Consider the following 21,281-nt stretch of genomic DNA (forward strand, 5'->3'; position numbering starts at 1 on the left):
AGGCGCTGGGTGTGAGCTGGCAAACTCCCTCTGTGTTTCTCTAATAGGCCTTATTGTGGGTCTGTCCCCTATAGCCCAGTGTGATAGTGGTGTCGGTATGAGTGTGTCGACCTGTCTGAGGCTGAAGGCTCTTCCCAGGAGGAGGCTGGAGTAGAGAGAGAACAGTGTGAGGGAGTGAATCTGTCGGCACCGCCGACTGCTGATTGGGTAAATATGTTGAGTGCCTTGAATACAAATGTGGCTTCATTAAATAAGATATTGGATAAATCTGAGGCTCAAAACCAAACATGGAAACAATCCATGGAAGATGCTTTATCCCAAACGCAGGCTCCCTCAGGGTCACAGAAACGGCCATTTACCCAAATATGAGACACGGATACCGACACGGATTCGGATTCCAGTGTCTACTATGGTGATGCCAGGTTGAATCCTAAACTGGCTAAGAGCATTCAGTACATGATTGTGGCAATAAAAGAAGTGTTGCATATCTCGGAAGACCCTGCTGTTCCTGAGACAAGGGTCTGTATGTTTAAGGGAAAGAAAGCTCCAGTAATGTTTCCTCCCTCTCATGAACTGAACGCTCTTTTTGAAAAGGCTTGGGAAGTTCCTGACAAAAAGTTGCTGATTCCCAAGAGAATTATTATGGCATACCCGTTTCCCTCTGAGGATAGGAAAAGGTGGGAGTTGACCCCCAATGTGGACAAGGCTCTAGCATGGCTGTCCAAGAAGGTGGCGCTTCCGTCCCCTGACACGGCGGCCCTAAAAGATCCTGCGGATCGTAAGCAGGAAACTACTTTGAAATCTATTTAGGTCATACGGGTACACTGCTCAGACCTGCGGTGGCATCAGCATGGGTGAGTAGTGCAATTGAGAAGTGGGCAGATAACTTTTCATCTGACTTGGACACCCTGGATAGGGATAGCGTTCTTTTGACCCTGGGTTTATTCTTCTCCCGCCGTGGATAGAATAAAGTGAATGTCAACCCCTGGTCTGCACGGGGCCCTGTCACAAAGGATCGTATACAAGAAGCTAAGTGATATATTAATTATATGCTTTGATGATATTTGCATTACATACGCATGGGGGAGTGCTTGTTTTCAGAAGAGAAATGGGATATTCATTGGGTCTTATCTAGAACATTGCAGCTTGCTGCCGTGCGACTACAAGAGGTATGCACTGACTCCGAGAAATACTGGAGTATCTTCGCTATAAAGGGATAATCTGGGTTGGGGATGACTTGGTTAAGTTGATCTCGGCAGATACCACTGGTAAGTCTACCTTCTTGTGCTATGTTCCATCACAACGGTTGGTGACGCATTTATTGTGGGATGCAGTCATTTTGACCGGTTGGATACCGTTTTTATTCCCCTTCTTTGTAGGTAGAGGGAGGTGAAAAGGTAAGAGCAGCCTTTTCAACTTCGCAGAACCTGATATCGTCCTCTGTTTCTACCACATCCACCGCAGGTCGCTGGGTCTATCTTGCTGGAGCTCACACCGGTGGGAACTCGTCTAATACTCTTCAGTCAGTCCTGGAATGGACTTGACACAGTGAGTTAAGAATAGAGTCCAAAGGGGGACATACTCGAGTTTTCCAAATGATTCCCCTCACTGAGTTTTCAAGTAGATCTTACCGATTCTCCTCTGGAGAGGTAGTATGCGACGCCATTCAACAGTTGAGTCAGGATCAGGACATTGTCCTGCTGTCCCTGTCACAAAAAAACCAACAAAAAAAAAAACCTGTTATTCAAGCTTTTTCGTGCTTCTGAGCCTGGACAGCTCGGTCAGAACAATCCCAAAAAAAGATTTTTACTCAAGAAGTTGAACTACAAGATGGAATCTCTCAGGGCAGGGATCTCCAACCTGTAAAAGAAGAAAGAGGGTTTAAATGCGGTGTCATCCGCATTAAGGTTACCTGGTTTTGCTATTCAGGATTGTCATTGCCATTTCACCAGAGTGATGGCAGTATGATGGTTTTCCTTCTATAGTAAGAGCCATTATTATTCTGTACTGGGACGCTCTCCTGACTACAGCGAGGTCAAGTAACAAGTGGTACAATTCGTTGTTTCTCTCTGACAGTTCTTCAACACAAAGAATCGCTGTTGATCCCAACGACGCAGAGGTCGGAGTTGGGAATAAGATTAGAAACTGATCTGTTAAGAGTTGTTTTTTCCTGTGGAAAGAGATCTGATGATCCAGAGTCGGATCAGATTTTCCAACAGTGTAAACCCGTCGATACGTTCCGTTGATGCAGAAGATGGTTGCGGCCTACGAGGCCATTCGGTGAGCAGGTCAAATGCCAGAGTTGTTTTTGCGGGACCAGTTGGACATGTGGTCCGGGTTTTTCCTGCACATGCACCGGAAACTATTCCTATTTTCCAGGACCAGGATATCTCTCATGTGGTGGCTTCACAGTTCTCACCTCCTAGAGGGACGAAGGTTCGGGATCAGGGATTAGATCCTGGTGTCCATGGATACAAGTCTCCGAGGCTGGGGATCAGTCTTTCCAGGGGGAAAGGTCAAACCGGGAAGCTTGTCTGCAATAAGCTTTCTTGAATTAAGAGCTATTTACAACGGAACATCTTCTTCGTGTTCTGCTCTTCTTAATTCTGTCGGACGACTAAACAGCAGTGGCGTAAGTAAGCCGCTAGGGCGGAACGAGGAGCAAAGCGGAAATGGTAGAAGCCGCAAAAGTTTCCGATGAGCGGAAAGGCATGTAAATGCTCTATTAGAGGTCATCGTTCCGGGTGAAGACAACGGAGAAATAGACCTCCTCAGCAGACACGATCTCCATCCAGGAGAGTGGGGTCTTCATCAAGAAGTTTTCACAGAAGTGATAAGTCTTTGGGGAATTCCTCGATTAGACATGATGGCGTCTCGCCTCAACAGGAAACTTCGGGGATATTGTTCCAGGTCAAGGGACACTCAAGCTATAGCAGTGGACGCCCTCTTGACACCTTGGGTGTTTCAGTCGGTCTATGTTTTCCCTCCACTTTCACTCTTTCCGAAGGTGATAAACATAAGAAAAACAAAGGTTCAGGCGATCCTCATTGTTCCGGTCTAGCCAAGGAGGGCTTGGTATCCAGATCTTCAAGACTTACTCATAGAAGATCCCTGGCCTTTTCCTCTATGAGAGGACCTGTTACAGCAAGGACCGGGCGTGTATCAAGACTTACCGGGGCTGCGTTTGACGGCTTGGCGGTTGAACGCCATATCCTAGCCCGAAAGGATATTGCCGGTGAAGTCATTCTCACATTGCTTCAGGCTAGGAAGGAAGTAACGGCGAAGCTTTACCACCGTATTTGAAGGAAGTATGTGTCTTGGTGTGAATCCAAGATGGCTCCTACGGAAGAATTTCAGCTGGGTCGTTTTTCTCCATTTTTTGCAAGCAGGTGTGGATGCGGGCCTAAAGTTAGGCTCCATTAAAGTGTAGATTTTGGCCTTATCAATTTTCTTTCAAAAAGAATTGGTCACCTTTCCAGAAGTTCTGACTTTCGTGAAAGGAGTGCTGCACATCCAACCTCCATTTGTGCCCCCAGTGGCACCATGGGACCTTAACGTGGTGTTGTAGTTTCTTATGTTACACTGGTTGGAACCTTTTATGAAAGGTTGGGTAAAAATTTCTCACTTGGAAAATGGTCATGCTATTGGCCTTGGCGTCCGCAAGGCGGGTGTCGGAATTGGCGGCTTTGTCTCACAAGAGCCCCTATTTGATCTTCCATGTGGATAGAGCGGAATTGAGAACTCGGCAACAATTTCTGCCAAAAGTGGTTTCTGCGTTTCACAGGAACCAGCCTATTGTGGTGCCTGGGGCTACTTAAGCCTTGGCTGATTCGAAGTCTCTCGATGTAGTCAGAGCTTTGAATATTTATGTCGCCAGAACGGCTCAGATTGGGGAAACAGACGCTCTGTTTATCCTGTATGCTCCCAACAATAGTGGGGCCCCTGCTTCTAAGAGACTGTTACACGCTGGATCTGTGATACGATTCGGCATGCTCATTCTACGGCTGGATTGCCGGTACCGAAGTCAGTGAAGGCCCTTTCTACCAGGAAGGTGGGCTCTTTTTGGGGCAGATGTCCGAGGAGTCTCGGCGGTTCAACTTTGCCGAGCAGCTACTTGGTCGGGTTCAAACACTTTTGCTAAGTTCTACTAGTTTGATACCCTGGCTGATGAGGACCTTTTGTTTGCTCAATCGGTGCTGCAGAGTCGTCCGCACTCTCCCGCCCGGTCTGGAGCTTTGGTATAAACCCCATGGTCCTTTTGGAGTCCCCAGCATCCTCTAGGACGTATGAGAAAATAGGATTTTAATACCTACCGGTAAATCCTTTTCTCTTAGTCCGTAGAGGATGCTGGGCGCCTGTCCCAGTGCGTACTATATCTGCAGCTATTGGTTGTCGTTACACTCATGTGGTGTTTTATTTTCAGTCAAGTCTGTTGCTGCTGTTATTCATGCCATGGCATGCAGTATGTGATTATGGGTCGTGTTTACACACAGGTTGTGTTACATTTTGGTCAACATATTGCTGTATGTTTTTTCCATGCCGTCAGCTGGTGTTCTATTGAATGCCACGTTCTGCGGCATGTTCGAGGTGGGAGCTGGTATGACACTCACCGTGTTTAAACAAATTCTTTCCTCGAAATGTCCGTCTCCCTGGGCAGTTTTCTAACTGAGGTCTGGAGGAGGGGCATAGAGGGAGGAGCCAGTTCACACCCATTCAAAGTCTTATAGTGTGCCCATGTCTCCTGCGGATCCCGTCTATACCCCCATGGTCCTTTTGGAGTCCCCAGCATCCTCTACGGACTAAGAGAAAAGTATTTACCGGTAGGTATTAAAATCCTATTTTTTTTAAAAGTCAGATTGACATTGTCGGAAACGGGGCTAAAACCTGTCTGGTTTGGCCACGCTTCTGACAATACACGTGGCTCAGCGGCTGAAGCCGCCGATCCGCGTGTATTCCGACAGCTTTCAGACAAGTCGCGAATTCCTGACTTGTCGGAAAAAAAACGGCCCCCTATTGAATAGGTTAGAACCCCTTCCAACCTAAATCTGTCGGAATATACCCGGTTATGTGTAACCATAACATAGATCTGTAGACAGCATGGTTGTGCAATGATTAGCTTTGCTGCCTTATAGCACTATACTGTACCATTTCTGTTATATACACATATCCCCCAATAATACATTAGTGTTCACTCTAGAATTTTTTTTAGAGCAGAGTGCTGGTCACTGAGGAAGGCACATTTATGGTAGGGTGCTAATCACTGAGGAGGGCACATTTATGGTAGGGTGCTGATTACTGAGGAGGGCACATTTATGGTAGGGTGCTGATCACTGAGGAGGGCACATTTATGGTAGGGTGTAGGGACCCTAAAGGGTGATTTTATACATTTCATGTATGATTATTTCATAAATGATCGCTGACGAGGGCACATTTAGAGCAGGGTGCTGACCGCTGCAGAGGGCACATTTAGAGCAGGGTGCTGACCGCTGCAGAGGGCACATTTAGAGCAGGGTGCTGACCCCTGCAGAGGGCACATTTAGAGCAGGGTGCTGACCCCTGCAGAGGGCACATTTAGAGCAGGGTGCTGACCCCTGCAGAGGGCACATTTAGAGCAGGGTGCTGACCCCTGCAGAGGGCACATTTAGAGCAGGGTGCTGACCGCTGCAGAGGGCACATTTAGAGCAGGGTGCTGACCGCTGCAGAGGGCACATTTAGAGCAGGGTGCTGACCCCTGCAGAGGGCACATTTAGAGCAGGGTGCTGACCCCTGCAGAGGGCACATTTAGAGCAGGGTGCTGACCGCTGCAGAGGGCACATTTAGAGCAGGGTGCTGACCGCTGCAGAGGGCATCTGAGAATACCGACACCAGGATCCCGATATTGATCACAATGCCGGAATTTCCGACTGTCTGCATCCTGAATGTAAGTATGCCAAGGCTGGGAAATGTAAAGCCCTGCACAGGGGAGGGGGTTAGAGTTAGGCTGTGGGGAGGGAGGGTTAGGGTTAGGCACCTCTGGGGAGGTTTAGGGCTAGGCTGAGGGAGTCGGGCTGCGGATATGGGGGTAAGATTTAGGCACTAACCAGGGAGGTTAGCATTAGGCTGCATTGGGGTGAGGTGGGGGTGGTTAGGGTCAGGATGTGGGGAAGGAGGGTTAGGGTTAGCATACTTAGTAGGTGTGGGATCCTGTGTGCCAGAATGCTACTGTAGGTATTCTGACCGCTAGCTTCCCAAAGGCCGGGATCCCGATACCAACCCCATTAGAGTACTGTGTGATGCAGGCAGCCACAGCAGTGATGTGATTTACAGTAGCTCCTCTGTGTTCCCATTCCCAGAGGATAAAAATTGTGTTTCACTTTCAGAGGTGGGCAGGGTGTAGACAACTAACTACATTGTAACATGCGCTCTGCCTCTGACTGTAAACTTTACACAAGAGGGTGATTAATGATTCTGCATGGTGCACTGAAAAAAAGGGTGCTTTTATATAAAAAATGAGCAGAGTGAGGTACTTTGCTGAAATAGCCTAGCAGGAACACTAATACACCACCCTGTACATACATATACTCCCAATGAACTGTTATTATATACACCCCTCCTATACATGTACATACCCACCTATATACATATATCCACCTCTCCTGTACATGCACCCCCCCATCCCTCCATATATTGTGCATTAACACTCTTGGGTATATACACTTAACCCCCAAAATCTGCAATATACAATAGCCCCCCCCCCCCCCTCCCAATATGCTGTGTATATACACCCCTCTGTATATACTTATTCCTTAATATACTTATATACACTCCCTCCTGTATATACACATAACCATGAGCATACATATATACGCCTTTCCTGTAAATACACAAAGTCCTCAATATGCATTACATACAATATATGCATGAGGGGGTGTAGTATGGTATGCCGGCGACCAGCATTCCGGCGCCGGGAGCCCGACCGCCGGCATACCAACAGCGTGGTGAGTGCTAATGAGCCCCTTGCGGGCACGCTGCGCTCGCCGCGCTGCGGGCACGGTGACGCGCCATGCTATTTATTCAACCTCCAGGGGGGTCGTAGACCCCCACGAGGGAGAATATCTGTCGATATGCCGGGTGTCGGGATTCCGGCGCCAGTATACTGTGCGCCGGGATCCCGACATTCGGCAACCTGAAGACCACCCGCATGAGGATTATATATACACTTAACCCCTAATATACAGTACTGTGATTACATACACTACTCCCATACATACACATACTTCGCCCATACACGTATATGAACCCCTCCTGTACATTCACATACCCCACAATCCTATTATAAAACTTGTCCCTGACCTAAATTAGGATATCACACACATTTGCAGCTGAGGCACATGCACTTTAACCTAATGTACACGGCGCACGTCCCAGCTCCCACTGTGAGCGCTGGGTACATTATGTGAGACGTGTACACACTGCATCGGCGGGAGACAAGAGGTCCGGGAATGGGGACGAGAAAGAGAGGGGGTCAAGACGGGGTGCTGCTGATGGGGGGAGGCTGAGGTGGCGTTTATTTACTCACGTTCTCTAAAGCGCTGTACAATATGGGTGTACTATATAAATAACTGTTAATAAATATTTAGTTCTCTTATAATTGGTGTTAAAATTATGATGTTGATATGCATTTTGTTTCACTGCAAATCATAATTGTGGTTTTCTATTTTCGTAATTAATTGAAATAAATAGGTTTTATTGTGTAATTGCTGTTTTCTAAACTGAGCTTTCAATTACCTACATTATTTTCCCATTTAAACAGCACTTCATATGTTAATAATGAGCTTCCTTTATTGAGGTTTGTAGATCCCTTTTAGTGCAATCTATTCTTAATGTTAATTCCTGGATTTCCTCTCCCCGCTCTTACTGGTACAGCGTGCTGCCTCCTATACGTACTGATAATGCTGCTGTGGTGCGCTCAGTCACTGAGACATGCATTTGCTGAAATCCCTGCACAGAAACCAAACCGCAACATCAACAAATACCAATTCTTGTACCTTCCCCTAGATATGTCTCAGAGGCCCAGATTTATCAAGCCTTGGAGAGTGATAAATTGTACTGTTATAAAGTATCAGCCGATCAGCTCCCAACTGTCATGTTACAGGCTGTGTTTGAAAAAAATGACAGTTAGGAGCTGATTGGTTGGTACTTTATCACCGTGCAATTGATCACTCTCCAAGGCTTGATAAATCTGGGCCTAAATTCCTTCACTCACAGGAATCCCAGAACTTGTCATGAAGCAGTATGTAAAGTAGTAATGTGTGGGTTCAGATTTCGAAAACAGCATCTTATTGGCTTTCAGCTCTCAAGGGTTTTAGCTAGCCAATAAGATAAATCCGGATAAATGTAAGCTTACACTAGTTTGGCGAATAGAACATAGTGAAACAGAACGCCACATCTTTACTTTAATGTGACCGCCACATAAAACAGAGGTACTCACCATTTCCAGCCTGACCTTGTTTCCTATTATGCTCTTATTGTACATGCTGATCCTGCCTCTCCCTTTCCTTTATATAAATGAATTGAGACCATGTATGATAACATTAGGTACAAATAATCTAAAAAACTAGGCGATAATATATTCTGTTAGCCATGTAGCCTAAGTTAGTGGTTCTCAAACTGTGTGCCGTGGCACCCTGGGGTGCCTTGGATTGGTGGTCCAGCAATTCAAACTATTTATGGTCAATGTAATAAGAAAACCCAGTGCTGGTGGATGGGTGGTATTCATGTGACCGCCGTTCAGCTGACCGACAGTCACATGACCTCCTCCACCATCCCGACGGCTCGCTATCCCGATGGTCAGCATGCCGACAGACAGGGACTATTTCCACTCGTGGGTGTCCACGACACCCATAGAGTGGGAATAGAACCCGTGGTGACCGCAGGTCGCCACCGAGCCCGCAGCGTGGCGAGCCCGCAAGGGGCTTGCTGCACTCGCCCCTCCCCGCCGGGATCCCGGCGTCGGTATGCTGCCGGGATCCCGCCGTCGGTAAGCTGACCGCCGGCCTCCTGACCACCGGTCAGCCGTACTACACCCCTGGTGGATGCCTATCATAAAATATGTGGCCAAACAGAAGTGAATCCGGTCCCTCACCACAAACTGAACCTAAGGATGACATATAAACACAATTTACTTAATTTAATATCGCTTTCTAAATTTCTGAATAAGAAACTTTGACCTAGGGGTGCAGTGAAAAAATTCTGATGCTCTAGGGCGCAGTGATTTTAAAAAAGATTGGGAACCGCTGTACTAAGTAAAGAATTAACTGTAATATAGCCTTATTAACCTAAGTTTCTAATGTCCAGACAAATGACATTAGCATTACCAAGATAACATTAAGTGCACCTTGTGTCCCTCTTTTGGAATCATTTTTTAGGCGGTTCTGTTATTACCTCTTCGCCCATCCTTATTAGGAACTATTGTATGGGTTGCAATATAGTTTTATGTATTCATGCTGGCCGCTGCTCTACATGACCCAACTGTAAAGAGCTGTCCCTGGGGCATGCGTTTCATCTCATAACATTTGTACAGAGTTTATAGATCCTTACGTGTGTCTTGTAATATATTTATCTTAGTGTGTCTCTGGTTTTTTTAGTTATTGGCATGTGTTTAAAAAAAATAAAGTTGTTAATGTTAGGCCTCAAATTCTTGAACATTGGCGGCATTGTCAGAATTCTATTGTCTTCATTCAGCTGAAGTGATCGATCGCTATAGGAAATGGAGAGTGCTCACAAATGAACATCATATGCTGCCCATGAACTGACAATAAGGGGGCGATTCAACAGTTTTTTAGATGGCGATAATCAACGGGCACCTGACGGAGCAATTTTGGGCCTAATTCAGACCCAGTCTGAAGCCCTTTGGGAAGTGTGCACGCACAGTGTGAAGCCCAGCATTTCAGGGCTGTGATTGCCTCTGCCTGATTGACAGGCAGTGGCAGTTGTGGGGCGGAATGGGGCGTGCCAACGGTGTCAGAACGCCTTTGGTGGGGCGCGGTCCGGACAACGCAGGTGTCCCCGGACTGTTGTGGGGACAGGCTGCGGCGGCTGTGTGATGTCACATGCAGCTGCTGCGACCCATAACGTGGCGGGTACCCGCCTGCCACCTACTCAGCGGGTGCAAAATCATTGCCGCCGTGCGATGCTTTTGCACCTATGTGTTTAGGGCCTGACATGCGGGGCGGACTAGCCCTGTGGTGGGCGTCTCCCCACATGTCTGAGAATCTGATCATAGAGGTGCTAAATTTGCAGCACAGACTGTGTAATGGTTAGCATTACTGCCTTACAGCACTGAGGTCATGGGTTCGATCCCCATCATGGCCCTAACTGTGTGGAGTTTGTATATTCTCCCTGTACTTGCGTGGGTTTCCTCCGGGTTCTCCGGTTTCCTCCCACAATCTAAAAATATACTGGTAGGTTAATTGGCTCCATACAAATTAACCTTAGCATGTATGTGTGGTAGGGAATATAGATTGTAAGCTCCACTGGGGCAGGGACTGATGTGAATGGCCAAATACGCTCTGTAAAGCGCTGCGGAATATGTGTGCGCTATATAAATAACTAGTAATAAATAATAAATATCAGCTCTAAATCACCCTCTTAATTATTGCTCTGATAGGACCATACTTGACTACCCGCTTGGAATGGCCGGGAGGCTCCTGAAAATCGGGTACCCCCCCCCCGGAAAGGTAGGCAAGTCTACCGCAGTGCAGAAGCTCCCCCGCACCCCCTCTGCCACCCACTTACAGAGAACAAGTGGGCGGACTGAGGGGATCCAATGACACGATTTGTGCTGAATCGCATCATCGTAGCCCCGTCCCCCTGCTGTACAATGCCCGTAATAGCGGCACTGTATAGGGGGCATAGCCATGGTGATGTGACCATAAGTGCCACACCTGCTGTGCTACTTCAACAGCAGAGCCATGCTCCCTATATCAAGTCACACCCGCCCCCTGCTGCGCCGAGCTGACTTCCCTCTCCGTGAGGGGGCAGCCAGAAAGTCTGCATCCCTGGATAGGACTCGAGTGCTATGGGTGCCCACATTTCTGATGGCAGCCTCCTGAGATGGCGAGCAGAAATGTGTAAATAGTCTAGCTCTTCTGAGCCCAGATGACACTTTTTGCACTGTGCCCATTAGTTTAGATGGGTTTAGCCGCTTTGTGTGGTGGCTTATCCCAGTACTTTATTTAGTAAACATTAATATGTTACACAGCTGTGCATTTAGAGGTGATCATGATTGAAACAAATTGCATAAAACAGATGGTAAAGACAGGATTGTGTATTAAAATTGTGACCAATGCAGTAATATTAGACAAGATAAAGGATAACCAGAACATGATCATTTTAGATGTTGCCATAGTGTTTTTAAGTGAACAACAAATTATCAATAAAATTCAAAGAAAAATCCACAGATAAAAAAAATAATAATTGAAGGCAAAATACACACGTCGTTTTTGTGACTTTTGTTTATTTTTGTTTAGTTTGATCATAATACGTTACATTATAGGGTTATTTTTCTGCTGCTTAAACCTCATCTGGTTCTTGGGTTGGGTAGTGGGCAGACCTTTTGTCTAGATGTAAAATGTTTGACATTTAATGAACAGCAGTACATTCTTATACCCCTCTTAGACATGAGACCCGGGAAATACATGGGTACAACCAAGGTCTATCCACCCAGAATTTCCCAGGGCTCAGTCTGAGTCCCCCATACACACTACACCAAAACCCCAGGAAAATCCCAGTCTGCCCTGGAATTTGGTGTGTGTGTTAAAAGGGGTTTAGTATGAAATACCTACAATCAAAATCCAGACATTTAAAATACCGACAAGGTCAAAATACCAACATTTAAAATGTCGACAGGTCAAAAAGTCGACATGAGTTTCCCAGTGTCTTTTTGTGTGCCACGTCCGCTTGCCATTCTTCGGCCACGGTGCCTCGCTGTGTTCGGCACGCTATTATTCCCTCTCCAGGTGCACTGGGATGGTAAAGTATGAACAAGTCGGTTTCAATTAAAAACTCAAGTCGACTTTTTGACCTGTCGACAGTTTAAATGTCGGTATTTTGACCATGTCAGTATTTTGACCTTATCAGGATTTTGACCGTTGGTCAATGGTTGTCGAGATTTTGACAGTTGGGATTTTGATCGTAGGTAAATTGACTGCATCCCATTTATAGGGGACACTTTCATGTATATTATTCAACCTTTGATATTTGTTAATGGCAAATGTGTTTTTTTCCTATTTAAATACATTTTGCTTTAAAGCTGTGCTACTTACTAGGTAATTCTTACTTATTTTTCACATTCCCTCTCCCACACCCAGCTATCAGCCAGTATTACCGTTCCTCAGTTTCAGGTCTGCCCTTGTCGTGTGTGAACTTCCTCTAAGCAGGGCCGCCATCAAGGGGAAACTTCCGGGTCTATAGTTCCAGAGGCCCGTCCGCAGCTCCTACACACCATAGAAATGATACATACATCTATTTCCGCTGGGCAGCCGCTGGTGCTTGCCGGCATCTGCCTGGTACAATGAATAAAGGTTATTTTTCCCAATGGGACAAGACGCAGAAGACTCGTAGTAGAAGGTGAGTGTATGTGGGCTGCAGGGACTGGAGCAGGAGGGAACAGTGGGGGGTTTAGGCTTGCTTGCTGGAGAGAAAAGATGGTGAGCTGGCCGGCTGGAGAGAACAGACGGGGGAAAATATTACTAAATAATCCTATATGTTCATTAATCTAGATTGTTTTATTTCCCAATAGGTTTCTTAGCCATAGTAACGCTTCAGTATGGTCTATTTGTAGATTTTCCACATGACCTATGACTTGGCCAGCGCAGTGATGAGGATTTTTAACTTGATTGCTATGATGCTGCTGTTGTGTCACTGGGATGGATGCCTTCAGTTTCTTGTGCCCATGCTTCAAGAATTCCCTAGTAATTGTTGGGTGTCCATCAACAAGATGGTGGTAAGTAGCAAACACAGTTTCGGGCTGGACACTTCTTTCTTATGGAAATGCTATTGCTCAATCATAATCGTTCTTATTGTTATCAATTATTTACCATTGGTTTGGAAATGCCAAATAAATGCCTATAAAGTATCTGAAATGTCAATTTCATTCCCAGCTAATAATAAATTATTTTAAAAGATTTTTTTAGCATAAATGTGCATGTGTAAAGAATGTTATTTAATACAAAAGCGATCCTTTATGCCCATGAGAGTATTAAACCTAATTCTCCTGGCTGAATACTAGTTTTCTGCTCCGTTTGTGATGAGGACTCTCTTCTGTCCTAGATATCAGAACTTACTGTCATTGTCACTGTCACTGTCTTTGTCTCATTTTCAGTGTTTAACTCAAGGTTACACTGAGGCCATAACCCTGTAGTTTTGGACTATTATATAGTTGGGTTCTTCATCTAGAACGGGAAGAGCTTGGATTAATGATTCTACTGAAATCTAGAACAAGGGCCTTTCCTAGTACTCTCTATTTAACTAGAAGCTTCTTTGCCATGCTTTTGAAATGAGCAGGGGTTAAGTCCTTGAAGCTCCATCTATAACTCAGCTTGGCACAGAAGGCCGGTGCCAGTCAGCCGCAAACTGGCACATGAGAAACCACAGAGGCACAGGAGAGAAGGATCAGTGACTCGGTGTGTGTGTCAGCTAAAATAGCATGGCTCAGCACAGGAATAATAATAGATTTTTCTCTCTCCTTCTCTGCCTCTCTCTCCTCTTCACCTCCTTTCTTCTTTTGTCTTTCTCCCTTCTGTTGTTGGAACTTGTTTAGTTTTAGTCTATCCCCTTTGTTTTAATTTTATTACACTGTCCACTATTACCTGTTTATTCAATGGCCATTCTAACAGTCTAAGATTCACTCCTTAATCCTCCATTACCATAAAGGTGGGTACACACTGGCCGATATATCGGGCGTTCTCTTGAACGGCCGATATATTGCGGGTCCGTCGGCCAGTGTGTACGGCCGATATGTCTGTGAACTCCGTCGTTCACAGATGTATCACGTCGGCCCCGCAGCACAGCCGACGGCCAATATATCTACCGTTATATTGGCGCGTCGCTGTGTGTGTACGGGCGGTCGACTGACCGCCCGTACACATGCTGCGGCGTCCGGCGGTGATTGACAGCTGAACTGGGCGGGCGTGTGTACACGCCCGCCCAGTTCATGACGTCAGTCCCTGACGGATCAAGCAGTATGTATGCACAGCACACTGCCCGATCCATCCATAGATATATCTGCCGATCAATTGATCGGCAGCTATATCTTCCAGTGTGTACCCACCTTAAGGCTTCTCCTTTCCTTAACCACTGTTTGAGTCCTCTAATCACATTTGGCAACATTGTCTTGACCATGCACACAGCTGTGTCTGAATTTAGACATTCTAATTTCTCCCTTGCATGATCTACTTACACCCACCTCATTCTCCTTCCTTTCTCTTGCTCTCTCTTCTTTCAGCCCAAGTGATGTCTCTCCGCTCTGCTGCTTTGGGTAAAGTGTGTCCTAAGCAGACACTGTAGTTTGATCTCTTGGTCTGTATTTGTTGAGGGGTACATGTATGGGACACAGCTTAGAGCCGCAACTTACTGATGCATGAGTGTGGGACACAGTGTTTGCACATGTGTGTGGGTGCACTTTATTGATGCTCGCTCCTAGATGGTTGCAGCATGCATCTTTACATGAATAGTTGGAGACATGAATCCCATGTCCTTGCACACTACATATTTACACATCCGTGGCATGCCTCATCCATGCCACATGTCAGCACGGGCACGAAGAAATTGGGATGCGCACTTTTCCTCTGGTTATGAGATGTTTGATTTAAATGCCTATCCTGTGCCTGATTAGCAGACTAAGTTTGGGTAGTCCACACAAGCGGGCATTTAATTCTATTTTTTGTTGCACAGAATGACTCGTGGAGTGAGTTGTACTCCTTCGCCCTTTTCAAGGCAATGAGCCACATGCTGTGTATCGGTTATGGGCGCCAAGCTCCTGAGAGCATGACTGACATTTGGCTCACCATGTTGAGCATGATCGTGGGTGCTACGTGCTATGCCATGTTTATTGGACATGCCACTGCCCTCATCCAGTCACTGGACTCATCTCGAAGACAATACCAAGAGAAGGTGAGTTTCTACATACTGTTAACAGTTCTTTTGTAGTAAATGGACGTCATGTTTGTATAATTATTTCTGTCTCGTCTCGTGTCTCTCTCTCTCTCGCTGTATAGTTGCTCTTCCCTATACTTATACAGTATGTATAGTCATCACCTTCTTCCCCGCACCACTGCCTGCTGCCTATTCCTTGCCAAGTAATCTGCACTCCTTGCATTTTATAGACTTGCTTCATTTCTAAAGAGTTTAACTTTGTTAACCTGCTATCTTTGTAAGGGCTCAACGTTTAAATGATTTTTTTGTGTGTTTCTTCTGTTGTATATGTTGTTGTGTACTTATACTTCTCCAACTGATTTACACAAGAATTGCAGATAAGCCAAAACAATTATACATAGGAGCATCATTTACCAGTGTTTTATTTTCTATGTCACAATACATTATTTTTCATTCAATGTAGCTATTCCACATGTTCTGTAATATCTCACATTGGGGAAGATGTAGTAACCTGGAGAAGAGATAAAGAAGTGATAAGTGCACGCTGATAACGCAATCGCCAGTCATTACAGATTTAACAAAATGACAGGAGCTGATTGGCTGGTGTGTTATAACCTTGCACTTATCACTGTGTTATCACTTCTTTATCCCTTCTCCAGGCTTAATACATCTGCCCCATTGCGTGTTGGAGATACACACAACCTCCTCCAGTTGTAGCTGCCTTACCTGAAAATCATTTATATAAATGAGGTGTGTCTAATATATTGCTAGTATAACCCATACACCCCCCCACCCCATAATTCTCTATTTCATACATAAGCACGTAATGACAATCTTCTACTGTGGTGAAAAATGCCTCATTGCGGTTGAATATATAGGTGTGATTGAGTGGCTGTCTCTTTTTCTGTGGCGCTGTCTCTTATCCGGTCTCTTGCTGCTTGGTCTCTCTCACAGTACAAGCAAGTTGAGCAGTACATGTCTTTCCATAAACTGCCAGCTGATTTTCGCCAAAGGATCCATGATTACTACGAGCATCGCTACCAGGGAAAAATGTTTGATGAGGACAGCATCTTGGAGGAGCTAAATGAGCCACTCAGGGAGGTATGAGTCTGGAAGGGGTGATTATAATGAGTGACACACTATTTGTGTATATGTCTGCATAATAAAGCTGCTGTTACATGTGCTCAGAGACCAGTCATTGAAACTTTACATATCACATGCTGCCACTTCAGTGCCATCAAGTGTGCATGCAGTTCAATGGCATCAGGGCCATTTTAGTGAAAGGAAAAAGATCTACATTTAACCCTAGGCCCACCATGACGGGTCCACCTATAGTGGCACAATTTTACATTGACATATAGGGGACATATTACATGACATTAGTCCAGTATAATGATGTAAATATTAGCGTATATAAGCTTTATTCCTATGTATTTTATATAACAAACATTGGAAATTAAGATTGAAATAAAAAAGGAACATATGCATTATAGCAGTGGTACCCAAACATGGTCCGCAAAGCACACCAACAGACCAGGTTTTAGGGATATCCCTGCTTGTGCACAGATAGTAATCAAACTGACTGAGGTACTTATTAAGTAACCTATGCCTAAGCATGGATATCCTTAACTACTTAACTATTTGTCCCTTCAAAACCGTTCATAACATTGTTAATTATTTACTATAGTTTAAAAAGTATTTTTTCAAATATTTAAATATTATGTTATGCACATCAGCACAACGACTCTCCTCGTCAAAAACTGGGAGACACAGTGTGGTGGCGCGGTCGCATGTGATCTGACATGCCGGTTAAGTGGCTAAATATATTTGACTAATAAAAATACTTTGTTCGTTAGGTGCCTCCAATATTTTCTGTAGCCCCCTATAGAAGTGTCATGTTATATGTAGTACAATTAAGCCTATACTCTTATGTTATACCCACTTCTCTTCATAGGAGATAGTGAATTTTAATTGCCGGAAACTGGTAGCATCTATGCCACTCTTTGCCAATGCCGACCCCTGCTTTGTGACTGCAATGCTGACCAAGCTGAAGTTTGAGGTTTTCCAACCCACAGACTACATTATTCGTGAAGGAACCATTGGCAAGAAGATGTACTTCATCCAGCATGGTGTGGTTAGTGTACTGACCAAGGGAAACAAGGAGGTCAAGTTGTCGGATGGCTCTTACTTCGGAGGTGAGAAAGTCCTAACAATTCAGTGCCTCATTTATTTTCACAAACCGGGTGTGCTAAGAATCCACACGGAAAGACCGAAAGATTGAAAGACCAAAAGATAAAATATTTCACTTTCAGCTCCCTGCTCCTGACTCAACAATCTAGAGCAGTGGTTCTCAAACTCTGTCCTCAGGACCCCACACAGTGCATGTTTTGCAGGTAACCCAGCAGGTGCACAGGTGTATTAATTAATCACTGACACATTTTAAAAGGCCCACAGGTGGAGCTAATTATTTCACTTGTGATTCTGTGAGGAGACCTGCAAAACATGCACCGTGTGGGGTCCTGAGGACCGAGTTTGAGAACCTGTGATCTAGAGTGTACACATGGAAAGAGCTAGCCTAGTCTTTCAATCTTTCAAAGATCTTTCCTAGATGGTTTTTGGCTCCAAATGTAAATATTTTCTTAGTGGCTAGATGACATCATGTAGCCAAAATCGTTCATCGACATACACACTGTGTAGACCGTGAACCATCATGAATGATCTAGCCAAAATTGACCTTGCTGCACAGTCCATCAACGATTTTGTCATTTACCCGCGGGTGCGTGCCTAGTGAACGATCTAGCCTGTACACACAGAACGATATTATCGTTCAATGACCTATCTAACCAAAATAGCTGGCTAGATCGTCCTGTGTGTACCCAACTTTAGTGTCATGTTTATTGATGTCTAATCTAATGAATTGTGAAAACTCCTGGTAGTAAGTATCTATAAAGATAGGAAAAAGGCTTCACTACAAAACAGGCAAAAATGTTTCTGAATAATTTTATAATTATTACTATTTTTATTATTATAATATATTTTGTACCTTTTACAGTCTTCTCAAAACTTTAAAATACATTGACTCTATTGTTGTAAATTATTGCAGTGTTATATTTATTCAGTTTATATATATTTTTCCCTAAGTGTATAGGCATTTGAGGGAAAAGAACCTGTAATTTATACTATGAGTCTTCTTGCCTCAAGTGCATACTAATGATGGTCTAGCTGCATTGTTTTGCATTAAGTAGGCTTTTGGTATCCTGTAGCTATTGGTGTAGATCAAAGACAGAAAAGGCAACAATCATTCCTGAAAACAATGAATGTGATTTTAATGCCGCCACTTAATGCTTTGTAAGACATGCAGTTTTAATGCTGGTTGATTTCTAATTGATAATGCAAGTGGTAAAAAAAATCTCCATTCCCTATGACTCATAAACACAAACCACAGCTCATTTCCACAGACATAAAGCTATGGCTTTGTTAAGAATTCTTCCAGATTTTAAACACCATGCACACAATGCATCAACCCTCATTATATTACATTGCAACACCTGGAAGTATTCATGGTCAAGTTGCAGCAAAAATTCTAGGTTATATAAGTGTGACTGTTGCTTGTGTGTGTAATGCAGGCATGTCCAAACTGCGGCCCTCCAGCTGTTGAGAAACTACACATCCCAGCATGCCCTGACACAGCATTAGCATTCACTGACAGCAAAACTGTGTTAGGGCATGCTGGGATATGTAGTTTCACAACAGCTGGAGGGCCGCAGTTTGGACATGCCTGGTGTAATGTAAGCAGTCACGAGCAGAGCCCTTCCTCCCACCTCATGTTTTCCCTTATAGCTCCCATATTAAGCGGAGAGGAATTCTGTTACACATGTGTTACTTCTTCAGCATGGCTCTGCAGAAAATTACATTATAATATTAATTATTAATACTACATATTGGTGAAGAGTACATTTTTGTAAACCTTTGTCTAAACCTACATATATAGAGCTACCGTATGTGAATAAAAATATATACAACAAAATAGCATTAGGCTTACTGCTTGACAGTCTAAAGCCCAGTACTCACGGGCCGATCAAGGAGAGATGCGTGCTGAGCGAACCGCTCAGCACACATCTCTCCTGCCGCTCAGCACAGCGCGATCTGTGCTGAGTGTGCGGGGGGAGACGGGGGGGCCGCTCACTTCACCCAGCGGGTGAAGTGAGCGACCCGCTAGATTGGCCTGCATGCAGGCCAATCTAGCAGCGGCGATAGCGATGTGCGGGGCCGCGCATCGCTATCGCCGAGGGGGCTACACACGGAGCGATCCTGCCGATATTCTAAGCAATCTAGTCAGATTGCTTAGAATATCGCTCCGTGAGTACCCCCCTATACACTACTTAAAAATCAAAACACATATATACACAAAGTAAGAAAAAGAAGAGTGACCGCAATATGGAGTGGCAGCAAATCTTCAAACTGTGGCCCAAATTTATCAACCTTGGTGAGTGATAAATTGCACGGTGATAAAGTACCAACCAATCAGCTCCTAACTGTCATTTTTCAAACACAGCCTGTAACATGGCAGTTAGGAGCTGATTGGCTGGTTAATTATCACCGTGCAATGTATCACTTTCCAAGGCTTGATAAATCTGGGCCAATGTACTGTTTTGTTCTAGCAGGTAAAAGAGGTACGTTTATAAATAGTGTGCTAAAGACCATGCTTTCCAGGTGAACCCAAACTGTGGAAAATGAAGAAAATAGGTGTCTACACAGTGATAAGTAATGTCTGCATACTTGGGCCCAGATTTATCAAGCATTGGAGAGTGATAAATTGCACAGTTATAAAGTATCAGCCAATCAGCTCTTTACTGCCATGTTACAGGTTTGAAAGATGACCGTTAGGAGCTGGTTGGTTGGTACTTTATCGCAGTGCAATTTAATCACTCTCCAAGGCTTGATAAATCTGGGCCTAAATATAAATAAGACATCTGCTCATCTGTCAACTTTTAGGATCCTGCATCCTTCAGTAATGGTGATCATTCCGAAGCCAGAGCTTAGCTGTGATGAGGATACATAGAAACAAAGTAACAAATATCAAAGTGATACCATGAAAACACATGTGTAAATGTGAACTTAATAAAATGGATTTTATAAGGGCATTGTACTAGATTAAAACTTTAAAGATGTTCATCAATGGTATCTTTATGAGCCTCCAAGATTGGGTGAAGCACCATGATACCATCACGTGAATAAACTCCATAGATATCCTGAAAGATTAAAAGAAAGAACTCCTAGTGCAGTCTTTTTGTTTTTTTTAAACATTCTAAGCATTTTAATAGATAAACTAAATACGAATACAAGGAAAAAAGGATTAAACACCCCACAAAATTCTGAGTTCTGTCTTGAAACAGAGAAATGGGCTATTTTAATACCTTGATTAAATAATTTATATTAAACTTACTTTTATACACGTTTTGATGGCGTCACACTATGAGGCCAATTCAATTACCCGCAGGTCTCTTTGCCGTACTTACGATACCTCCAGACTTGCATATATTTGTGTGCAGTCCCATAGGGCTGTATACATAAATCCGCGAGACTTGCCACGAGGGGGGGCAAGTTGTGGTGCTGTTGGTAGCATTTTCACGCCATTACAACAGTCACCATTATTGAAGGGCTCAGGAAAGTTGACCAATGAGCATATTCTTTAGTTATATTTAGTATGCAGATATTATTTAGCACTGTGTGGATACCGGCTTTCTTACTTTCCAGAGTTTGGGTTCCCCTGGAGTGCGAAGCCTTCAATACCCTATTTAGAAAAATAATGACATGTATTCCATATAATGAATTAAAAGATATATATATATATATATATATATATATCCATAGAAATGTCCGCACTCACGTCCAGTTAATCATCACCATGGGGTGCTGCTCATGATAACCCCAACAGGGTATCACATATACCAGGTGTGTTGGAAAATCCAACAGAGGGCACTCACCAGTCCATAAGAGTATAAAGGTTTATTGATACATCATAATCACCAATAGTGTGTCGACGTTTCGGCCCCTAGGGCCTTTCTCAAGACAGTCAATGAAGACATCCAGACAGCATGCCAGTTACACACATACTGACACTGCCTACCGGGTCCCCTTATATA

At 44.4% G+C, this 21,281-nt stretch overlaps 1 protein-coding gene across 1 annotated transcript in view; it reads left to right on the forward strand.

Moving 5' to 3' along the window:
- HCN2 (hyperpolarization activated cyclic nucleotide gated potassium and sodium channel 2) overlaps positions 1-21,281 on the forward strand; it is a 102,831-nt gene that overhangs the window by 63,479 nt on the left and 18,071 nt on the right. Inside the window, exons 3-6 of the mRNA XM_063914482.1 lie at positions 12,824-12,985; positions 14,935-15,153; positions 16,090-16,236; positions 17,090-17,330. Coding sequence (XP_063770552.1) covers positions 12,824-12,985; positions 14,935-15,153; positions 16,090-16,236; positions 17,090-17,330 — 769 coding nt within the window. The remainder of the gene's footprint in view (positions 1-12,823; positions 12,986-14,934; positions 15,154-16,089; positions 16,237-17,089; positions 17,331-21,281) is intronic.

The sequence above is a fragment of the Pseudophryne corroboree genome, chromosome 1 (assembly GCF_028390025.1).
Source record: "Pseudophryne corroboree isolate aPseCor3 chromosome 1, aPseCor3.hap2, whole genome shotgun sequence".
NCBI classification, from domain to species: Eukaryota; Metazoa; Chordata; class Amphibia; order Anura; family Myobatrachidae; genus Pseudophryne; species Pseudophryne corroboree.